We start from the raw sequence: 23,486 nt of genomic DNA on the forward strand, positions 1-23,486 counted from the left end.
TTTTTATATCGTAAAATATCTTTTATTCATAATTGTTTGGCCCCTAAAATTAATTCCCGCGTAAAACATCGTTTAGCGTAAAATATAATTTCATTGAGCTATGGTAGATTTAAACCAATCAAAACAATGATATTTGATATGGCCCGTTTCTCAAGACAACGTCACATACCAGTCGCTCCCACCCTGATAAGGCATACCTCTGTCTTCACCCGCTTAATAATCTATCAAAAGTCTCAATCTAATTACCTTATTGATTTAGGTTTCGTATTATTTAAGGGTTTATTTAATTATTTGTATGACAGGGGCATTTTTGGTCGTAAAGATGTGGAATTCAGCCGAAAATATCATGTCATGTCGGAAGAACTATTTTGTCTGGCATTTTTAACAGTGTCCATAACTCACCGGCGTACGTAAATTATCAGGGTTGAAATACCTTCAGTGTTGATTAAAGGGTAAATAATACTGGATAATCAGCCCCAAACAACGAAAAACATTCCAGGGCTGGATAATCTAGATAGACCATATGTCAAACTCATCAACGGCTTGAAGCAATTATATATGGTATATCAATTATATCAAACTTGTTCAACTTCACAGATCTGATAGCTTTTTGCGCGATAAATATCGATTACATTTAAAGGGAAATCATATGATCTGCTAGGCTATTAGTCCGTGTTAGGATTAGATCATAGAATAACAGGCCTATGTCTATGTCCCTATATAGTATAACTATAAGTATAACTTATTATAATGAGAGCTAAAATATAATATTAATCTTTTCTTCACAAACTTTTTTTTTTTTTAACCCATTGTGGATCTTTTCAACGGACTTAATTACGATTTAAGGGAGGCAATCGTATTTAATTTGGCCTACAATGATCTAAACATGACCTCAATTGACCTTATACATAGACCCTTCTTGCTTAGGCTGCATATAAAAGCCTGAAGACAATTTGGCCGCCTTTTCGCGTAGCCGTCGATTCGAGCTGTTCAGTAATAGTGATATTCAATGTTTTGATTATAAAAGTTATTCATAATCGAAAAAAGTGAATAAATCATTCAAAATGGGTCTATAAATAAACATGTCTATTTATTACACCGAGAGACCTTATTGTTTGTTATATTTGCATAAAAGTGCATCAAATTAGAATATGCAGTAATGAATGACCAATTTTTATCGTGAGGACGTCTCTTTAACCTATAATGTAAACATTAACATAATGCGATTAGAGTTGCCTCCCCCAAAATGGCCGCTACGGTAAGTTCCAACATATCAATTTTGACGTGTCTGTTATTTTTAGACCTTTAGTTGGCAATAAGCATGCTCTAAACTAACTGTTTTAGAGCTCAGTCAGTGTTTTGATGAGTTGACCTGTGCATTTTCAGAGAAACAAGCCGTTGATTTTAGCGACGGAGTGACTGACCTGAGATACTGTTGCAGTGTCATTGCATTGAGCTCTGATGATATTGATGTTATTCTTACTTACTGTTATTAGTCTTATTATGTATAATCGTGTTGAGTGGTGAAGATTAGCGCGAGGCGACAGAATTCATCCTCCATTCGTCAAGTGCAGTAACATGTCTTTTTTCAAAGAAATAGATTGAGATTTGGAATATTAGACTATTCAATATTGAATATTGATATTGGATCCAAATATTAGAGATTCTGGTGGAAAACTACTTGTTTGTTAGGCTTAAATACTGACATTTGATTATAGTATAGTCCTAGTTGGTTCATTATTTTAATCACATGAATTAGATCTAACGAGCCAATTATTTTGGTCATTTTTATATAATTCCACAAGTGAAATAAATAGTCATACCGGTATCTGATTAATTTCAAAGAACAGCAGCTACTTTTGTTTTAGTTATACTAATACCAGTTGAAGAGAACATTTTATATTATTAATGAATTGAAAGGTGATAGAGATTCAACTAACTTAGAGTACTGTTTTTAAGGCATATATAAATAGGAGTAGGTAAAGAAGCACAAGATATGGATATACTATTTCCGACATTTATAAACGTTTCACATGCTCATAGCCTACAGGCAGCGTTATAAAGAGAAGTGAATAATATAAAGTTGGTTGGTAGATGATAAGTTAACGTTCGCTTCCAGCGAATGCTGATATCGCAAATTTGGTAGTTGTTGGTAGACGTAGTAGTTGGTAGTTGGATTGGTTCAAATTGGATGATTCTGTGTTGTTGGTTTGGTTGTTGATTCTTCGTTAGATCTGGTCGGGTCGATCGAATGACATGCCGGTGAAACTCAGCCCTGGATGGTGTGGCGTGAGTTACTCGATCTCCTTCATTCTTCTAAACTCGTTCTGATCATGGTGTTTCTTGTTGATTGGTAGTCAAATGGTAGTCGTTGGTTTGGTTAGATTATCGGTTATCTGTTGGAATGAATAACATAACAAGACTAACAATATATATAGTAAATGAATGAGTAACAATTAACAGGATAAAGGGACCACAGGATTAAGAGGTGATTAAGATCAAAATTAAGCTAATCAAAGAGTTTGGTCCCTTTATCCTGTTAATTGTTACTCATTTATTTACTATATATATTGTGAGTCTTGTTATATTATTCACTTCTCTTGATAACGCTGCCTGTAGGCTATGAGCATGTGAAACGCTGAATTAATAAATGTCAGAAATAGTATATCCATATTGTCGTATCCATAAGTCTCACTATTTTGTTATATCTTCTCTAGTCCATGTACACTTATTACACAATACCATGAACCGGATGTATATGGTGGATAAAAATCCATGTCTAGAATATGTACTATACCGGCATGGCTGACTAATAACAATACTTTGATTTGCTCTTATTTTCTCTGTTTAACCCATGACCCAGACCATGACACATATATCTTGTGCTTCTTTAACTTAATATCACGAGTAGCCTAATTAAGCTTATATAATACAGAAGCACCAGTACCAGTATCCTTTGGTTTAGTGTAGCATTTCACTAGTAATTTTCAATGGACAGGCCTATCTTTGTTGATTAAATGACAAAGTTTCAACAAATTATATTATGAACACGTTAAATTGTTATTATCTACACATGTAGTACTTCTGGCATTGCAAGCTAATAGTGAAAAAAACATTATTATGAATTATTTTGAAAATGCCTGAAATACAGAAATTTTCACATTTAAACAACCCTCAGATTGAGCTAAGAGTAAGTACGGTAGTAAGTTGAGAGTACCAGTTCAGAGTTTAAATTCACAAAGTTTATTAATTTTGAGCTTCACTATAATAAGTACTGTGATCTGTGTTGTTGGTGAGACAGGAAATTCTCACCTCTGTGTTATGAAGGTGCCAATAAGGAACTGCGATTATCAATACCCTTCTCAAAGATTTCATTCAGCTGATTTTTTATCCTATCAGTATTGTGCTTATCAACAAGGACTATCTTAGGTTAAGGTTACATAGTTATTTACTTCTTTTTTATTATCTTGATAGGGAGATAAGATATCTATGAAGGCATCAAAATGCCCGAGTGATGAATTGTCTTTGACCAATGCTGCTATAGTTAATGCTGGTGAATTCAAAGATGTCAGGTTCGTAAACCTTGATTCTAAAAATCTTACTCAGTTATTGATGTAAATGTGACCGTTCAAAATCTATAGGGTGACAAAAATTGTACTGTAATCAGCTGTGCTATAACTTGTCCTTTAATATCAACAAGGTTCTTACATCACAGCAGAAGTAGACAGTTTTAGAAATATGAATGATTCTTTATAGCCTTATAAGATATATCCACTAAGCCATTTTTATGAGAGTAGGGTTGATTGAAAAGCAACAAGTTATGATTGACTGGAATCACTGACTATATTACAAGTGCTATTGGTTTATGTTTCAGTCATGTTATGGTATCAGTCACACCCCATACTAATTTTGTATTTACTATTATACCTCATACTGCTGTTGCACCAGGCAGAATAGCTTTTAATGCTGTACATGTAAGTATCAGACAATGTTTAATAATATAATAAATTGCAAGAGGTTGAAAGTATTAATGTAACCATCTAAAGTTAATGTGGAGTTGGTATTATTCAAAAAACAGCTACTAGATGTACCGGTACAATATTGAGTGAAGCAATCTCAAAGTGTTTAATTGTTCCTTCTTCCTATATAACTCAAATGATGCAACCTGGTTATCCAGATGGATATTTTATAGCAAAATGTTAAGTATTATATTTAGTATTAGCATTATAAGTAATGTGATGATTATTTTGTCTATTATAGAGAAAATGGGCGAGTATTGTAATATCATCTGATTTAGTTGTTAGAAAATATATGTTTAATTCTAAGAATCAGTGTATTGGTTCAGTCAGTCTACAGGTTGATTATCTTAATAAGAAAAAGTAAGTAGACCAGGTCTAATATATCTAACTTGAGGTATCAATATTTACACAAAACTCATTAATAGATAGTAGAACTGGACGATTCCGGTATAGGAATTTATATTGTTAGTAATATCGCCTGATTAAAAAATATTGAAATATAGCCATATCCTGATAGTAATTAACATGATATATCGTCAAATTTTTGTCCAGATAAGATCATCTACACAATTCTAACAAGTAACTTAATATTTGAAACAGATTTTTTTTTTCATGATATTCAAGACTGTGTTGTTTTTTTTTTTACTTTATTTAAAAATTTTTGATAGAAAACAACAACATTTTGTATCAAAAACCAGTAAAAATCAAGCTTAAGATTCAACTTGAACCAATATCACCAAGGCCTAATAGATAGTAACTTACTAATTATAAATCAAACAGTTTTCAAAGCATTTATCTTAATTTAATTCAGGCTGAAAAAGACCACCATGTCATGTTTCAAAGTGACATCATTTTCGTTGTGACATTTGGGTAGCTTTCAACAGGGGTTACGCCATTTTTTTGTTTTAATATGTTGAAATATAAATTATCAAGCAATGATAAACCACTGTCAGGGACACACAGAATTGTTTTACTCTTGCAAAAATATTGGAAAAGTTCAATTTGTTTTACAGTGTCTCATCTGAAATTCTGGACAGTGATAAGATGGCTGCCGAATTCAACATGTTGTTTGGTAATTTTGCTTTGTCAGTGGACCAACCTCTGGTTTTCTGCTATGAGAAGAAGAATTTACTTGTCACTGTTCTAGATATTGAAGGTAAGTGAATTTTTTCATAGTAAAAGCAGTATATGAGTGGTATTGCTTGCACATGATTTCCCAAATGATAGCCAGTAGACCTAGAATTCAATTCAAGGTGTGTAGAAAGTTGAAAATGAAACTTCAATCTAATTAAGTGCCCAATGCCTTTATATTAGATTGTTATTCATAATATTGTGAACATATTCCAATATTTGACAAATATAATAGACTAAATTTCTGTAATTGGCAATCTTAAGCCAATAAAGTTGAGTAAACCAAGTTCTGTTTTCATTTATTTTGTTTTTCAGTTATTGATTATACTGCCATGGCTAAGGACAAGATGGCAGGAAAACCAATGAAGGTAAAATTTGTTTTTATGAACCTTCCCTTCAGACAATTACACGAATAAGTAAATCTTTCACAATTCACAAGCAATTTACTGGGAACCTAAGAGAGCTCTCCTTTTTTTGAAAATTGACAGAAGAAAAGGAAATAAATTATGCCAAATAATGATGTTCAGCTGGTTTCAAATTTCATTGCTATATATATAATGTTAACATATTCCAGTGGCTATTTTTGTAGCAATAATACTATTTATAGGCAAATATTGGTTTAATGACACCCAATACAGCAGTAGTGTTTGAAAAAGCTGAAGGTTCACAAATTAATCTAAAAGGAAAATCAAAGGGGTAAGAATTCTTTCTCAATCATAACAATTAGATTCTCTAGATGGTTTGATAAGGACAAGAGTATCATACTAAATCAACAACAACCTTTCATCGTTTCTCTCTCTATTTCTCTATTTCTCTACTTCTCTATTTCTCTACTTCTCTATTTCTCTATTTCTCTATTTCTCTATTTCTCTACTTCTCTATTTCTCTACTACTCTATTTCTCTACTTCTCTACTTCTCTACTTCTCTACTTCTCTATTTCTCTATTTCTCTACTTCTCTATTTCTCTATTTCTCTATTTCTCTATTTCTCTACTTCTCTATTTCTCTACTTCTCTATTTCTCTATTTCCAGTCCTGAATTTCCTAATAGTAGATTTGATGGGATAGACATGATGAACTTTTGTAGTTTAAGTTCTATATTCATTTTATGGAGAAAATTTGTGTTGCTTAAGAATTCAATAATTTATACGAAGAACAGTTTTGGATTTGGAATTTTACTAATGAAACAACAGAAACAAAGATGAAAGAAATATAAAATTATTATTGTTTTTGATTATTTATTACAGTAAAACTGCTCAACAACAATCTATCATCAACCCCGACTGGGATTTCAATAAAATGGGAATTGGTGGACTGGATAAAGAATTCTCTGCTATATTTAGACGAGCATTTGCTTCCAGAGTGTTTCCACCAGATATAGTAGAACAATTAGGTAATCATCATCTTCTTTAACATCTTCATTTAAGGGCATTAATAGATAATGCATAATTTACTGGACTATACTAGACCAAATTATTATTGTATCGTATCTCTTCTATCAGGATACATATCCTCTTGTGGCATGATTTAATATACCCAGCTGGCCATTCTATATATTCCAGTCAAAATTAATATTAATCATTATTTAAACATTGTTATGTTATATATATTATATTTGTATATTTAGAAGGTTGTTATTGTTGATGTTTAATTATAGGTATGAAACATGTACGAGGTATACTACTGTTTGGACCACCTGGTACTGGTAAAACACTGATGGCTAGGTAAACTTTCTTTACCTTAGATTGATGTGTTTGAAGAACACTTTAGTCTGGAATGATATGATAGCCTTCTAATATGCCTTTGAAAGATTAGGATATGATAGCAGTTACATTTTGCTGATTTTTACTGAACTAGAAATCATCAAAATGTGGTTAAGGTTATGAAGGGAATTTTTGAAAATCCTGTAGCATAATCTCTTTACTTCAGTAATAGAGCAATTTAAAAAGGTGGGAAATGTTAATCAGACAAAATATTTGCTGCCAGCTCACTGCTTTTTGCTTTATTGAAGAAAAATTGAACCTAAAAAAGTCTTGTGTACTGAAACTTACATGAGCATCTACTGTTGCAAGGATAGATTTTTACCTAAAGCTTCGTATTTCAGACAAATTGGTAAAATGTTAAATGCTAGAGAACCTAAGATTGTAAATGGACCACAGATTCTAGATAAATATGTTGGTGAATCTGAAGCCAATGTTCGAAAATTATTTGCTGAAGCCGAGGAAGAAGAAAAGAGGGTAGGTATTTGTAGAGAATTCTTTTTAGGATTAGTACAAAAATGATAAGTCAATAATGATACTGTGGCAACTGAATTCAGGCTTATTGAACTGCTGATACTGTTCTGTTAGTAGGATAGACTATTGTTATTCTTTTCATAGTTTCAGAGAGTCCATGTTGTAAATAATATCACTTAGAAATATGTATATAAACAAGGAAAATTCTCTTTGTTTAAGTAACATTTCTAATTCAAGATGATAATTTTCTTAACAATTAAAACCTTTTAATTTTTCTTAATTTTTACCATTTTCTTGTTTCAGTGTGGTAGAAACAGTGGTCTACATATTATTATATTTGATGAAATTGATGCTATCTGTAAAGCTAGAGGCTCAGTTGTAAGTTGAAATGTTGTTTATATGTTAGAACTAGTTGTGTCCCTTATTCTGTATTGTGATGGCACACTTAAAAGTAGGGCTGTGTATTGCTGCTGAAAATCTCCCTTTATTGTGATACGTATTGCGATATATTGCGATACATCTCCCTGTATTGTGATACGTATTGCGATATATTGTGATACATCTCCCTGTATTGTGATACGTATTGCGATATATTGCGATACATCTCCCTGTATTGTGATACGTATTGCGATATATTGCGATACATCTCCCTGTATTGTGATACGTATTGCGATATATTGCGATACATCTCCCTGTATTGTGATACGTATTGCGATATATTGCGATACATCTCCCTGTATTGTGATACGTATTGCGATATATTGCGATACATCTCCCTGTATTGTGATACGTATTGCAATATATTGCGATACATCTCCCTGTATCGTGATACGTATTGCAATATATTGCGATACATCTCCCTGTATTGTGATACGTATTGCAATATATTGCGATACATCTCCCTGTGTTGTGATACGTATTGCAATATATTGCGATACATCTCCCTGTATTGTGATACGTATTGCGATATATTGCGATACATCTCCCTGTGTTGTGATACGTATTGCAATATATTGCGATACATCTCCCTGTATTGTGATACGTATTGCAATATATTGCGATACATCTCCCTGTATTGTGATACGTATTGCAATATATTGCGAAACGTCGTTCAGTTGATATTTCAGCTTTTTTTCCCAATTTGTGAGCAACTTAGGTTATGTTATGCATACCATCCTTTTATTTGCCTCATCGCAAATGATAAAATCACAAAGACAATCAGTCAATCACTTAACTAACTTAGTTACAATGTTAATTTTGAGTAATTAGATGTTCTTCTTCAAAAAAATTAATTTGTCCACATTGGATGGTTTGAGACCATGGTTATTTTCTTGACGTATGATGTATACGTATATGTGTTGTTAAGTAGTGTTATTGCAGAATTTTATTCCCATTGCACATATTCTACATATAGCTGCTTCACAATGTATTATTCCATCCTCAGTTTTATTAAATCCAAAGTTCTTCTACACAGCCCATTTTCCCTTTACATTATTGACCAAAATTCCCCCCAAATTTGAGATTTTTTTTAGGGGTTGTCATGCTGCCTAAGATATACTAGTTTTTTATATTGTCATAAAATGTATTACGACATTATTTATTTTATTATTTTATATAATTAAAACCAAAACTAACGTCATATTTAGTAAATTTAGCTTAGTTTAAAATGGAAGAAAATTTAACAAGGATAATTACGCGTTTACGTTTTATTTAAAGCAATAACAACACCAATTTTGAAGATGTAAATATTACGAAAACCACAACTAGGGTCTGGCACATGTAAAGTGACAGTAGAGTAAAAAAAATCGTCAATATCGATACACACAGATCGGTATTGATATATTGCTTCCAGGTGTCCTGTATCGCAATACATCGATATATCGATTATTTCCGACAGCCCTACTTAAAAGCATTGTATCAGTGATGCATGTAAAAAGTCAGGAAAACAAAAAAGTTCACAACAGTTGCTACCAGTCAAATTCAAGGACAAGGAGAAAATGACAGTATATATACTGCCTCACAAATCTAGCCCTACCTGTTCCTTGGGATTGATATGATATATATACTAGAGCCACTCGTGGCACAGAGTGGGACTTTGCAAATGTAGCAAATTGCAAAAGACCCCGAAAAAATCATCCTTCCACGATAATTAGATCAAGCGCAAGAACAGTCTTAAGTTGAGAAATTTTCATTTTTTAGAAGATTCTAATACCGGAAGTAGACGTCAGATCTCACAAATGAAAGTATCAGCAGATAGCCAAGGTCAATTTGATCTTGTAAAAGAGAAGGTCTAATAAGGTCAAGATCAAGAGATATACGTCATCAAAATTTCTAATTGCACACGACTATAAAACTGGAAGTTGACATAGGACAGCAAATATGAAAGTACAAATAGATAGCCAATGCCAATGACGTTTGATCCTACAAAGGTCAAGGTCAACAAAGGTCAAGGTCAACAAAGGTCAAGGTCAAAAATTGAAAATTTTGAATTTCCAAAACCTGTTTCTTTTTTTGAACTAAGAAGCGGAAACAACCGAAATTCTAAGACAAAGTGGCTCAATTCATGAGATAATTGTATGCAAAGTTCCATTTTGAAAAAAGGTATACTTTGCGAGTTATGCTCCTGGCCAAAAATATCAATAATGAGTAATATAACCCGGATGAGCCACGCCCACCTTAATTTTTTTTGCATAGGGTAATTGATATTCCAATTGTTAGGTTGTGTTTTAAATTTCAAGCTTCTACATTATTCAGGTCAAAAGATATAGGTCAACAAATGTCAACAAAGGTCAAAATCGAAAAATGAAAATATCCAAATGTTAAAACCCGTTCCTTTTTTGGAACTATAAAGCTGAAACAACTGAGCTGTTAACACAAACTGGCCAAAAGGATGAGGTAATTGTGTGCAAAGGCCCTTTTTTAACAAACGTATACTATGCGAGTTATGCCCCAGCCCCAAAATGTAAACAATTAGTAATTCAACCCGGATGTGCCACGCCCCCAATTTTTTTGTCATAGGTGAATTCATATTCAAAGTGTCTAGTTGTATTCCAAATATCAAGGTTCTACATAAAATAGGTCATAAGATATACATACACGAAGATCAAAATGACACAAATATGGTAAAACAAAACTCAAATTTGAAAAAATCACCAATTTCAATTTTGCTTTAAAAAAGCAATTGTTATATATATATGTAAAGTGCATGAAAAGCACATTAGGAAACCGAAAAAATTAACCCTCTAGGTTAATTAGGTCACATGCTAGAGCAGTCCAAAGTTGCGAATTTGGCTTTTTACGGATAGCTATAAAACCGGAAGTACATGTTGGGGGTCAAAGGTCAAAGTATCAAAAGATAGCCAAGGTCAATGACCTTTGACCCTATAAAGATCATGGTCATCAAAGGTCAAGGTCACGAGATATACGCCATCAAATATTGAAAAAATTCAATCGCAAATTGCAAAAAAGCAAAATCGAAATTCAAAAATCGGCTTCCTGCGATCTTTCTTAATTTTTATGTTCTTTCATTTGACACCAAAACTTTGAAATTCAGTTCAGCCAAATTGGCTGAATAAAAATCGAAGAGTTTCAGGAAAATCAAAATGGCGGCCAAAGTATCACTTCCGGTCGGAATTTTATTTTAAAATCGGCCATAGATTTTTATTTTATATCAATCAACGAAATTCCGTTCATTTTGATAAATTTCACCAGAAGATATTCGACAAATTCGATTTTGGACTTCAAGTGACTCAAACTTCGAAACCGGAAATGACGTAAAAAATCTGACTGTATCATGTCATTTACTTAAGTGATGTCTATTTGCATTTTAAATTTCAGATCAATCGATGCAAAAACAAAAAAGTAGCAAAAAAATTGAAAAATTTGATCGCAAAAAGTTTGCGACAAAGTTTAGAATTTCGAAATTTTTCAAATGCTATCTAGTCGACATTAGCCACCGGATGTTAAAATTGAAAACCCCGGGAAAATCGACGGTTTTGCAAAAAAGATCCAAAATATATTTATGCACATCGTCGCCTATATCTAAGGTTCGTGAATGTTGAATGGTTGCTGCAACTATTGTAGTCTAAGCTCAGGAAGGTGTGTAAAAATCGAAAAAAAAAAAAAACTAGAACCGTTATAACGGTACCAAAGCAGTGCGCATCCAACCTGATACATCGATAAAACGTTGCATTTTAAAGTCACAATGGGATTTCTTACCGGAAAGAAAAGCATGTAAACGTTCAATAGTAGAAAAAATCGTTTAAACCGTTTACCGTTCGGTAGTGAAAAGACGCATAAATTTGATACCATTCGGTACTAAAAGGTGTTAACATTCGATAGTAAAAAGTCGAATTTTCAAATAGCTGTAAAGTTAAAAGTTCAATTCGCACAACAAAAATGAAAATATTTTTGGAAAGGTACAATAATTTGTGTTTCGGCCAAGAGGTCAACAGAGGTCAAATAAAAGAGAATATAAGCCTTAAAAGTGTTGAAAATTGCTGTTTTGGGACGTTTGTAAAAGCGAAAATATATGTCGGACATCAAAGATAAAAGTATGAATGGACATCGTAGATCAATAACCTTTGACCTTCTAAAGACCAAGTTTATGCATGTAAATGGTCAAAATATCAAAATTTTATAAATTGTAAATCCTATTCCCTTTTTTAAAGTAAAATGCCTAAACAAAATGTAACTCTATCAGATATTGTCCCAAATAGTGCTTTAATTTTTTGTAAAATTTCGATGGTGAAAAATACAAACTTTAAGAGTTAAAACAATTTGAATTATTTATGGTAAAGGTAAAAGTAACACGGATTTGCCACGCCCACTGCAAAAATTTTGTGCTGTCTGTAATAATGTGTACAATGTCAAATAATGTTCAAAATTTCAAGTGTTTACAATCATTAGATCATGAGATATTCGTAGTTAAAAGTTTTTTTAAGGCAACGGTGACTGTCGGTGGATTATAGAAACCGTTAAAATTACGCAAAGTTACTATAGAAGTCAATACAAAATTTTCAAATTCAATTTCAATCAAAATACCAAGTGTTATATATCATTTGAAAGAATAGATTGCGTGTAATAAGGAAAAAAGATAAATTTTAGCTTATGTAAATTAGGTCACGTGATAGACCTTTTTTTTAAGGTAAAAATCGCGATTTTCAATTTGCTGTAGAACCGGAAGTTAACGGAGCACGACAAAAGTGAAAATATTATCGGATATATCTCGTAATGGTCAACAACCTTTGTTCAGGTCAAAAGGTCAACAAATGGCAAATAAAAGTAATATGAGCCTTTGAAGTTTCGAAAATTGCTGTTTTCGGACGTCTGCAAAACCGGAAGTATATGTTGCACATCAAAAATCAAAGTAAGAATGGTAATCTTAGATCAATGACCTTTGACCATGCAAAGGTCAAGGTCATTTACGTTAAAGTTCAAAAATAAAAATGTTTAAAATTGTTAAACCTATTCCCTTTTTTAAAGTAAAGAACGCAAACAACTGTAATATTATCACAAATTGTCCTAAGCAGTGATCTACTTTCATGCAAAATTTCTAGGATGACAATTGAAAACTATGAGAGTTATAACAATTGCAAATATTTCAGGTAAAGGTAAATGCCCACCGGATGTGCCACGCCCAATTCAAAAATTTTAATTTGTCTGTAATAATGTCTACATTGTTAAATAATGTTCAAAATTTCAAGTCTTTACAATCATTAGATCATGAGATATTCGTAGTTAAACTTTTTTTTAGGGCAACGGTGACTGTCGGTAAATTATAGACACCGTGATTTTACGCAAAGTTACTATAGAAGTCAATACAAAATTTTCAATTTTTAAAACACGCAATTCTGATCAAAATATCTAGTGTGAGATATCGCCAAAAAGGAGAGATTATGCACTCTAAGAATATATAAGAAATTTTGTTATATGTTAATTAGGTCACGTGACAGAGCTCCTCAAAGTTAAAAATCGCAATTTTCAAATTGCTGTAGAACCGGAAGTTAACAATGCACAACAAAAGTGAGGATATCAACGGATATATCTCGTAAGGGGCAACAACTTTTGTTCAGGTCACAAGGTCACCAAAGGTCAAAGTCACTAGATATGAGCCTTAATGTTTTTGACAATTACTGAAAACATAAAACCGAAAATAAAAAAAATACAAATCCAAAATTAAAAAATCGGCTTCCTAAAAAACTTAGCAATCGATTGCAGATTCTTTAGACACCAAAATCACACAAATCAGATTTACCCCTGAAGCTTAATATCGATTTTTACAAAAATTGGTCACATCAAGATGGCGTCTAACACGTTACTTTACCTACAAAATTCCGGAAGTTGAAATTTCAAGTTTAGAGGCGAATGACGTCAAAACCGGAAGTGATATCGAAATTTTGAAAATAGATTTTTGTCAGGAATCAAAATGCTTATCTACTATTAAATTTTTAGACCGATTGAAATAAAATTGTAGAAGTTGAAAAAAACGCTAAAATTAAAACAAAAAAAGTCAGCGACAAAAGTCAAAATCTGAAATTTTATAAAGTGCTATCTTTTAGTCATTGGTTTAAAGTAATGAACAAAACAAAAATTACGGTCAAAATAGATGCAGAATTAGAGCAGTAATTCGAAATACGTATTGAATGGTTAACGTCATACGTCATTTCCGATCGGAAGAAAATGCGTCATTTTACATTTAAACAGTAGCGACACGCAAAGTATTAGAAATAATAATGTCAGACAATGTGTGACATGTGCAGTTTTGGCTGGGGAGCGTGACCAAAAGTAGACAAAAAAAAAAAAATAGTCATTTGCAAAACAATCATCTGCAACTAGAACTGTTCTAATAACAGTACTGATGCAGGGCGGGTTACGACATTCAGGTACATACGAAGATGGTCTATTGCAATTACTTTATGTAAATACCTTTCTGCATCTCTAAATGCAAATATCCAAAAGTGCCTGGAGTTTAAAGTTTATTTACTAGGAATAAAAGAATATTTGTCAATTAATAAAGAATAAGTTTGATGAAATCCGGATAAGAAATAAGAAAGTTGGTAATGTGCATGCGCTCAACAAAAATTTGATAATTCCATCAAATTTAGAGTTTGATTATACACATACATACCAAGTTTGATGAAAATCGGATAATAAATAAGAAAGTTTGCAATGCGCATGCGCACTACGCAAATTCGATAATCCCATCAAATTTAGAATTTATTTATACACATACATACCAAGTTGGATGAAAATCGGATAGTAAATAAGAAAGTTGGCAATGCGCATGCGCACTACGCAAATTCGATATTTCTATCAAATTTAGAATTTGTTTATACACATACATACCAAGTTTGATGAAAATCGGATAGTAAATAAGAAAGTTGGCAATGCGCATGCGCACTACGCAAATTTGATAATTCCATCAAATTTAGAATTTAATTATACACATGCATACCAAGTTTGATGAAAATCGGATAGTAAATAAGAAAGTTGGCAATGCGCACTACGCAATTTGGTAATTCCATCAAATTTAGAATTTAATTATACACATACATACCAAGTATGATGAAAATCGGATAGTAAATAAGAAAGTTGGCAATGCGCACTACGCAAATTCGATAATTCCATCAAATTTAGAATTTAATTATACACATACATACCAAGTTTGATGAAAATCGGATAAGAAATAAGAAAGTTGGTAAATTAAGTGGAGGTATACCTTCAATATGCTGCCGTGAGCTTAAACTAAAATATGACTTGATTCAATCCACCTGAGAGCTTAATATTATACCATAACTGGACAAAGATAATTTTTAAGAAATATAAACGGCAGGGTATCTTTAAAACAACTTAAAATTTGATTTCTGTTGGGGTTGACAGCCAGGTTAATCTAATTAGCCGATTTATCTAATAATAACCCCATGTTAAGTGAATGGAGTTTTGAATTTGCATGTAAGGTATGCATGTTATATATCTATGGAAAGCTGAGAATCTCTCTACATTACAAAATCGAAAGAATTATTGCCATATCTCTATTAGGGACCGAGATAGAGCACTTTAAAGGCTCAAAATGGTCCATATTTAGACCCCTGTAAAATCGGAAATAGGTATCTGACCCAAAAGGTCATCAGATAGACAAGGTCACAAATTATCATCACAGTAAATATGAAGGTCATCAAACGTCAAGGTCATGAGATATACGCCTTCAAACTTTGAAAAAAACAATCCGGTCGTACAAAAAAGGCAAAACCGAAAATCAAAATTATGCTGCCTAAGGATTGTAGACAGACATTAAACGTATCGTTTGACACAAATGTTATGCAAATCGGATAAAAAATGGCCTCTGAATAGCAATTTCTGCAAAATGAGGCAAACCAAAATGGCGGCCAACATGTTACTTCCGGTGCGGATTTTTTTAGTTTAATAAGTTTGTATTAAGGCTGGTAATATAATGCATATGTTATTTTTGACATAACTCAATTCCACCGGAAGTGATACCACCGGAAGTACTAACATCGAAACCGGAAGTGATCAAAAAAATTTGAATGTGTACTTTTATGTCTCTATGCTGGCGGTCTACACCACGTAAGTTTCAAGTCAATCCGTCCGATAACAACCGAAATAGTATTTTTCGATTAATTTCGGCAAAAAAAAGTATGCAACGAATTTTCGAAAATCGAAAATGTTTAACTGCTATCATTTGTCCTTTGTTACAAGAAATACGATTCAGAAAACCCGATCAAAATCGGTTGATAAACACGCCCTCTAGAGTCCATTTTCCGTTTGTTGCAATTTTGCATAAAGTTGCTCAGAAAATTTTCGTTTTACATTTAAATTGTGATTAGCCACGAGTTACAAAACGCCATGAAGTCCGTTTTCCCGTACCTGTTGCCGTTGCCGAGAAAACCGGCCTGCCGTAGACGAAAAAAAAAAAAAAAAAAAAATCAATACGAACGCCCTGCAAAAAAAAAAAAGAATTGACATTTCGCTAGCTACCGCAAAGTCCCACAATTATGGATGGTGCTATCTGTGAGAATATCACACATGTATATATATTGCTTACAGAGGAACAGGTAGACTATATATGTACATGCACTCATATGGCATCAAATATTCTAAAAGAATGTGGTAAGGCTTTTCGTCTTTGGGAAATTGCATTTATCCTCTGGACCTTGTCTGCGAAGACTGAGCCAAAACTAAATAACTATGTCAAATACAGGGTCTTTCTCCAGGCCCCCAAAGACTTCATTCTTTCGAGAGATCAAGGTGTATAAATTTCTTCTATTCATTCTTCTATTTCTGTAGGCTGGTAGTTCAGCTGTTCATGATACAGTTGTCAATCAACTGTTAGCTAAACTAGATGGTGTGGAACAACTTAATAATATTCTTGTTATAGGTAATTTCATTACTTCTCTTAATTCTCTACTTTTTTTCAAAATGTGCTTAAGTCTGTGCACTTTAAAGATCTTTCAATAGTTGAAAATTGAAAAGAAATTAGACTAATTACCTTTATTGTCTTCCACATTGTATATTTACATGTATATTAATATCAGGTATGACCAATAGAAAAGATATGATAGATGAAGCTTTGATGAGACCTGGTAGATTGGAGGTCCAGATGGAAATAGGTGAGATTATTTTTAATTTTTTTACACTCCTTGTTCCAGTTTCTTAAACCATCTTATAATCAAAATTTGTTGAAGAATTTTACAGTGAGAAATAATATGTATTGGCTAAAAGAGACAAGACACATTAAAAAATACCATTGTGGGTAGAAAATGATTAGAATTAAAATACCTAGTTACAGATCAGTCTCATTATATTTATACTGGTCTATTTGAATATAGATTGATAAATCAGGTAAAACCAAACCTGAAATCCGAACAACATACTAAATATTGGTAGCAGCTAATGAACTTTTCATGAAGTATATCAACTATAAGTGAAGAAATATTTCATAATGAAAAGGGGTCTTGAAGGAGAAGAAGACAACACTATTTCTGATTTTTTTTTGTCATTTATAGGTTTACCTGATGAACATGGACGAGTTCAGATTTTAACCATCCATACTGAGACAATGAGAGAAAACAACAAACTAAATCCAGATGTTGATATCAAGGAATTAGCCGGTTTAACTAAGAATTTTAGTGGAGCGGAAATAGAAGGGTTAGTGAGAGCTGCTCAATCCACAGCCATGAACAGATTGATTAAGGTAACCATTCGATATAGATCGAAAATATTGGATGTTCTTATTATAAAAGCAGCTGACATTCCGTAAATTAAAGTTTCAGACAAAAACGAGGTTTTCTGCTCGACGTTTTATTTTAGATGGAGGTCCACTGATGTAATATTGACTGTTCATAGACACACCAGACAACCCCTAAGTCTGGGTTTTATTTGAGAGTTGTTTTTTTTTTTGCTTACATAAACACAAACATTATCTGTTTTTTGTGATGTGTTTGTTTTTGTGAAGTACCACTGTCATATATAATGGCACTATTTTTGTGTGTGTGTTTTCAGTCTATTAAACTAATGATCAATGTATTTTGTAGGCATCATCAACAGTAGAAGTTGATACATCAGCTGTAGAACAGTTACTAGTTTCCAGGGTGGATTTTATGCATGCACTACAAAATGATGTCAAATCAGTATGAATTTTACTCTTTGTCTTACCTATTTAGCCGCTATTTGTAGTATGGTTTAGTAATGAGTGGTATTGATTAGTTACATTGTTATTTGTATCCTATGCAGATTGCCACTACAAAGTTGTGTTGTATCCAAGATGGAGAAAATTGGGTTGTAAAAAATTTATTAGTGAAATAATATCATGTGGTATTGGAATACATAAGTCAGTAGCCAGTTGGACTGTTATCTATAGATAACTAAATGCTTACTTTACTCCCAAAGGATGATCAACATTCTGATGCGACAACCAACCCCAATTTAACCCTTATGTATTGTATCTATCAGGCGTTTGGTAGTAGTAAAGAACAATTAGAGGAACTATTAGCTAATGGTATTATATCATGGGGTGAACCTGTCAAGCGAGTACTGGAAGATGGTGATTTAGCTGTTGCACAAACTAAATCTAGTGATAAAACTCCACTTGTTACTATGTTATTAGAAGGTAAGAAATCACAGATATATTCATCTATAGTAGAACTAAGATATTTCTACTCATCCAGTTAATCAACATAATATAAGACTTGTCATGTTGATATTTTGAATCACACCTGGCTAAGCAGAACTCTCTTTGCTGGAATATATATCAATTATTGATGTAAAATATGTCAAGATGCTATTAAAGTTAGCTTTTTTGGGGTCATTTTGGACATCATTTCCTTGATGATTATTACTGATAAATCATCTAATATCAACCCATTTGTGTACAATATTTGAATACTTCCTATGGCAGTGCTTCTCAAAATCAATGAGATCATTCCTCCCCGAAATAGTTCTTCTAAATCTATTCCTCCCCGAAATAGTTCTTCTAAATCTATTCCTCCCCGAAATAGTTCTTCTAAATCTATTCCTCCCCGAAATAGTTCTTCTAAATCTATTCCTCCCCGAAATAGTTCTTCTAAATCTATTCCTCCCCGAAATAGTTCTTCTAAATCTATTCCTCCCCGAAATAATTCTTCTAAATCTATTCCTCCCCGAAATAGTTCTTCTAAATCTATTCCTCCCCGAAATAGTTCTTTCTCCTCATTTCCTTACCTGCCAATAATTCCTTCCCATGGCTTATACTTTATCTTAACATTAACTTGTAATTTAAGGTACACCAGGGGCAGGAAAGACTGCTTTAGCTGCTAAAATAACTAAACTAGCTGATTTCCCCTTCACTAAACTCTGTTCACCAGGCAATATGATTGGGTTCCATGAATCAGCCAAATGTCAAGCTATCAAAAAGGTAGGTTATTATTAACACAATAACTTAAAGGCATTGTAAAGAAGTTTTCTAAATTTTTCTGTGATGGCATGAATTTGCACCATTCCAGTTTTTTGGTCAAACATGGAGCCACTTAATGATAAAAGCTACTTTGATGTCTTTTAAATGATTAAGTTTTGTATATTTTCCACTCTAGATATTTGATGATGCATATAAATCACCATTAAGTTGTATTATACTGGATGATGTAGAGAGATTACTAGGTGAGTTTTACTTTCATTATCTGGTTATTAAGTGTGTGAAATAGGAAATATCAAATAAATCTAGATACAGAACAAAGAATATTTACCTACTACGGTCAGACTATTCATGGTCATTCAGTAGTAAGCCAGTGTCATACTACAGTCAGTAACATGTTTGATTGGTCGAAGATTACTTTCTCTGCCAAGAGCAGACAAATTTTACATGAATTGTTTGAAACACAATGTAAAAGCAAGTAATATTTTTGTATTTCAGACTATGTACCAATTGGTCCAAGATTTTCCAATTTAGTTTTACAAGCTTTACTAGTATTACTTAAAAAAAGACCACCTGCAGTAAGTTCTTTATGATTATTAGATATATTAAAACTAAGGACAATTGCTAGCTTGCTTTGCACTGGCTCAATTTTTCTTTGTGTATCTTGTTGCTCAGGTGGGACAATAAGCCCAAGGCACCATGTGCTACAGGCTGTGCACGTTAAAGATCCTTCGGAAATTGGAGGTAAAATAAGTAGTAGGCTAATGCAGCTGTACTGGAATCCCTCATTGCACATACCTGTCTTGATTAGCCCAGCTGGAGCAGAAAAGTAGGACATAAAACTCCATTCATTTCATTTAAGACCATAAGCTCTATTTATGATGGAAATTCTGAAAAAAAAACCATTATAAATGTATGATATAATATTAGATTTATTGTTTAATTGATTGTAGGGTCGTAAGTTACTAATTATAGCAACAACAAGTCGTAAAGATGTTTTATTAGAGATGGAAATGTTGAGTGTGTTTAATACTGTAGTTCATGTATCCAGTATATCTACTAGTGACCAGCTCATCTCAGTTCTAGATAATACTGAAGTCTTCACCAAACACGAGGTTGAATACATACAGAAGAAAAGTCACGGAAAACGGTAATTATTTTATTATGTAACTGGTTACAATTTCCTAGAGAATTTAATGAAAACTTTGCTGTACACATCTGATTATAAGTGATTACAACTGATAACTAATGATTACAACTGATAACTAATGATTTTTACTGATTACTAATGATAACAACTGATTACTAGTGATTACAACTGATTACTACTGATAACAACTGATTATACTAGTGAAAACAACTGTAATTTTGAAGACTAAGGATTACAACTGATTATAAGTGATTATATTGGATTCGAACTGATTACTAATAATTACATTTATCTACAACTGATTATACTAGTGATTACAACTGATTATACTAGTGATTACGACTGATTATACTAGTGATTACAACTGATTATAATAGTGATTACAACTGATTATACTAATGATAACAAATGTAATTGAAGACATGTGCTTACAACTGATTATTAGAGTTTATATTTGATTCGAACTCATTACTAATAATTACATTTATCTACAACTGATCATCACTGAATACAAGCGATCACATATGATTACTTGTGATCAAACTGATAACCTGTGATCAAAACTGACTACTTGTGATTACAACTGATTACTAGTGATCACAACTGATTAGTAGTGATCATAACTGGTTACTAGTTATTTCAACTGATTTCTTGTGATCACAACTGATTACTTGTGATCACAACTGATTACTTGTGATCACAACTGATTACTTGTGATCAAACTGATAACCTGTGATCAAACTGATAACCTGTGATCAAAACTGACTACTTGTGATTACAACTGATTACTAGTGATCATAACTGGTTACTAGTAATTTCAACTGATTTCTTGTGATCACAACTGATTACTTATGATCAAAACTGATTACTTGTGATTACAACTGATTACTAGTGATCATAGGTGGTTACTAGTGATTAAATGTGATTACACATGATTAATAGTGATAAAAACTGATTACACCCGATTACCAGTCATTACAACTGACTTGATATTGATCACAATTGATGACTTGTGATTACATCTGATTACTAGTAATTGCAATTGATTACTAGTCTTTGAAACTGATTACAAATAATTGCTGGTGATCACAACTAATCACAAGTGATTACTAGCAATCACAAGTGATTACTAGCTATCTCAACTGATTACAACTGATTACTAGTGACCACAACTACTAGTGACCACTATTACGATAACCAGAGATAGAACTGATACTGTAATTTATCTAATGAATGTGTGGCGGTACCCTTGATTAGTTAGTTATTAATTAATATTTATGCAGGCTTGTATAGAATATGTTTTTTTTATTATTTTCTGTTCATGTCACTGTATTTAATTTATTTTAGAGTATTTGTGGGTATTAAGAAATTGTTAGTGTTAATTGAGATGGCTAGACAGGTAGGTGAAAGAAATATGATTTTTTATTGCACATGCTGACACTCGATTGAACCAATCAGTTGCCTGATGACAAGTTCAAATTCAGCAAATTCCAATTATATATTCTTTTTAGGCTACACAGTGTACTTTTTTTAAACAAGTTAAATGTAACAGAAATCTGATTCCCATGGGATATAAAAAAAACATTAAATTTTGGATTATCTACTTCCACTGTATGCAATCTTTTTTCTGTGTGCTAAGTAACAATGTTTTTTTATATTTCAGATGGATGAAAAAGGAAGAGCGAATAAATTTGTAGAACTTTTAGAAGATGAAGGTGTAATAGAAATGTGATTTGTTATTAAGGACTAAATTCTTACTCTATTTATTGTTCTGTAGGGTGTAAAACTCCATTCTATTATAGTTAGATAGTGCTGATGGAGATTTCTATCATTCCATTATCCTCCTTAATGTCTTTTTTAAGTTTCATATTAGAAATTTGTGTGTAATGACCAATTCAGATTTAAAATTTTGTTGTAATCTAGCTATTGTTAGATTTTGTACACTAAACAATTGTTGTCAAAAAGTTCATGTATTTCACAATTTGTATTTGATTTAATTTGTAATTTTAAGAATTCTTTTGGTTACACTTATCAGTTCACTTGTGTTTGACGACAAGATACAGACCAAGTAATCTTGAAATGATCTTAGCACCACAACATTCTAGCACTAAGACTGTCATGAGAATACGCTTCAAGGTCTACTTAGTGTAGAGTTTCTATTAAAGAAATGTTAATTATTATCATGATTAGATTGTATGAAGATTTATAGTTGAAACAGGTACTCTTTATTTCTGTATGGTATTTTAACACTAACATTTTTTGCATACTAGTAGCATTAAAATCTCTCCCTTGATTATGAAATTATAAAATTTTCATTGTTGTATGAACCATTTACATTTTTTACAAGAAATCCTTTTAAGTTTAAAATATTGTTTGAAGGCTGCTTAACAAATCACAAATGTCTTAAAATATTATATAGAGCTCAATTTCAGGGACCAAATTATCGTCATTCATGTTGTCATTAAAGGCATTAAATTCGAATATTTACCATCTGATAGAATGTAGCATTAGCTGTTTCTCTCAAGTGAACTACATCTATTCCGTATCAGTTAGACCAGTAAGTCAGGCTCAGACCACACAGATTTACAAATGGTTAAGGATTTTTTGCTTGTATTTGCCAGTCGAGGCAAACTATACTCTCAAAATGTCAGACTTGAGTCTTTTTGTAATGCTTGATTGGTGAATTCTGAATAGGTTCTGTTTGTTTAATTCTGGCCTCAATCAAACATTACAAAACCAGATTTTGTCATATCCAATATTTTATCTTTTATTCCTTTCTCTGCCATTTTGAACTCTGTTCGAACTTGTGTCATTGAATGTCCAGTTGATTCTGATAAATCAGAACGGGGAGAACTTTCCAATTGAGTGGCCCATCAAGCATATTGTTATCTCTTACAGAACCTAATTCTGAAGACCTACAGTATTGAGATTAGGTGTGTAACAGTAATTTGTAAGAGCTATAGAGTAAAGAAAAAGGTAGAGACTAGATATTATATTGTCCTGGATGTTGTATATTAATTATAATCAAATAGAACTTTGTTATAT

General features: G+C 32.3%; 1 protein-coding gene across 1 annotated transcript; it reads left to right on the forward strand.

Annotated features, from left to right (window-relative positions):
• Window positions 1-1,240: 1,240 nt before the first annotated feature.
• LOTGIDRAFT_207527 (hypothetical protein) lies at window positions 1,241-22,173 on the forward strand (the record flags this gene model as incomplete). The annotated part of the gene is made up of 22 exons (XM_009046740.1): window positions 1,241-1,258; window positions 3,475-3,572; window positions 3,875-3,974; window positions 4,261-4,379; window positions 5,033-5,175; window positions 5,466-5,518; window positions 5,758-5,846; window positions 6,397-6,542; window positions 6,807-6,873; window positions 7,254-7,386; window positions 7,687-7,761; window positions 16,690-16,780; window positions 16,938-17,012; window positions 17,409-17,596; window positions 17,937-18,032; window positions 18,355-18,511; window positions 19,161-19,294; window positions 19,470-19,536; window positions 19,790-19,869; window positions 20,245-20,441; window positions 21,789-21,840; window positions 22,105-22,173. Exons 1-22 carry the CDS (start codon window positions 1,247-1,249, stop codon window positions 22,171-22,173), a joined length of 2,241 nt encoding a protein of 746 aa, XP_009044988.1. The 5' UTR covers window positions 1,241-1,246.
• Between the last annotated feature and the right edge of the window lie 1,313 nt (window positions 22,174-23,486).

This window comes from Lottia gigantea, assembly GCF_000327385.1.
Source record: "Lottia gigantea unplaced genomic scaffold LOTGIsca_106, whole genome shotgun sequence".
NCBI classification, from domain to species: domain Eukaryota; kingdom Metazoa; phylum Mollusca; class Gastropoda; family Lottiidae; genus Lottia; species Lottia gigantea.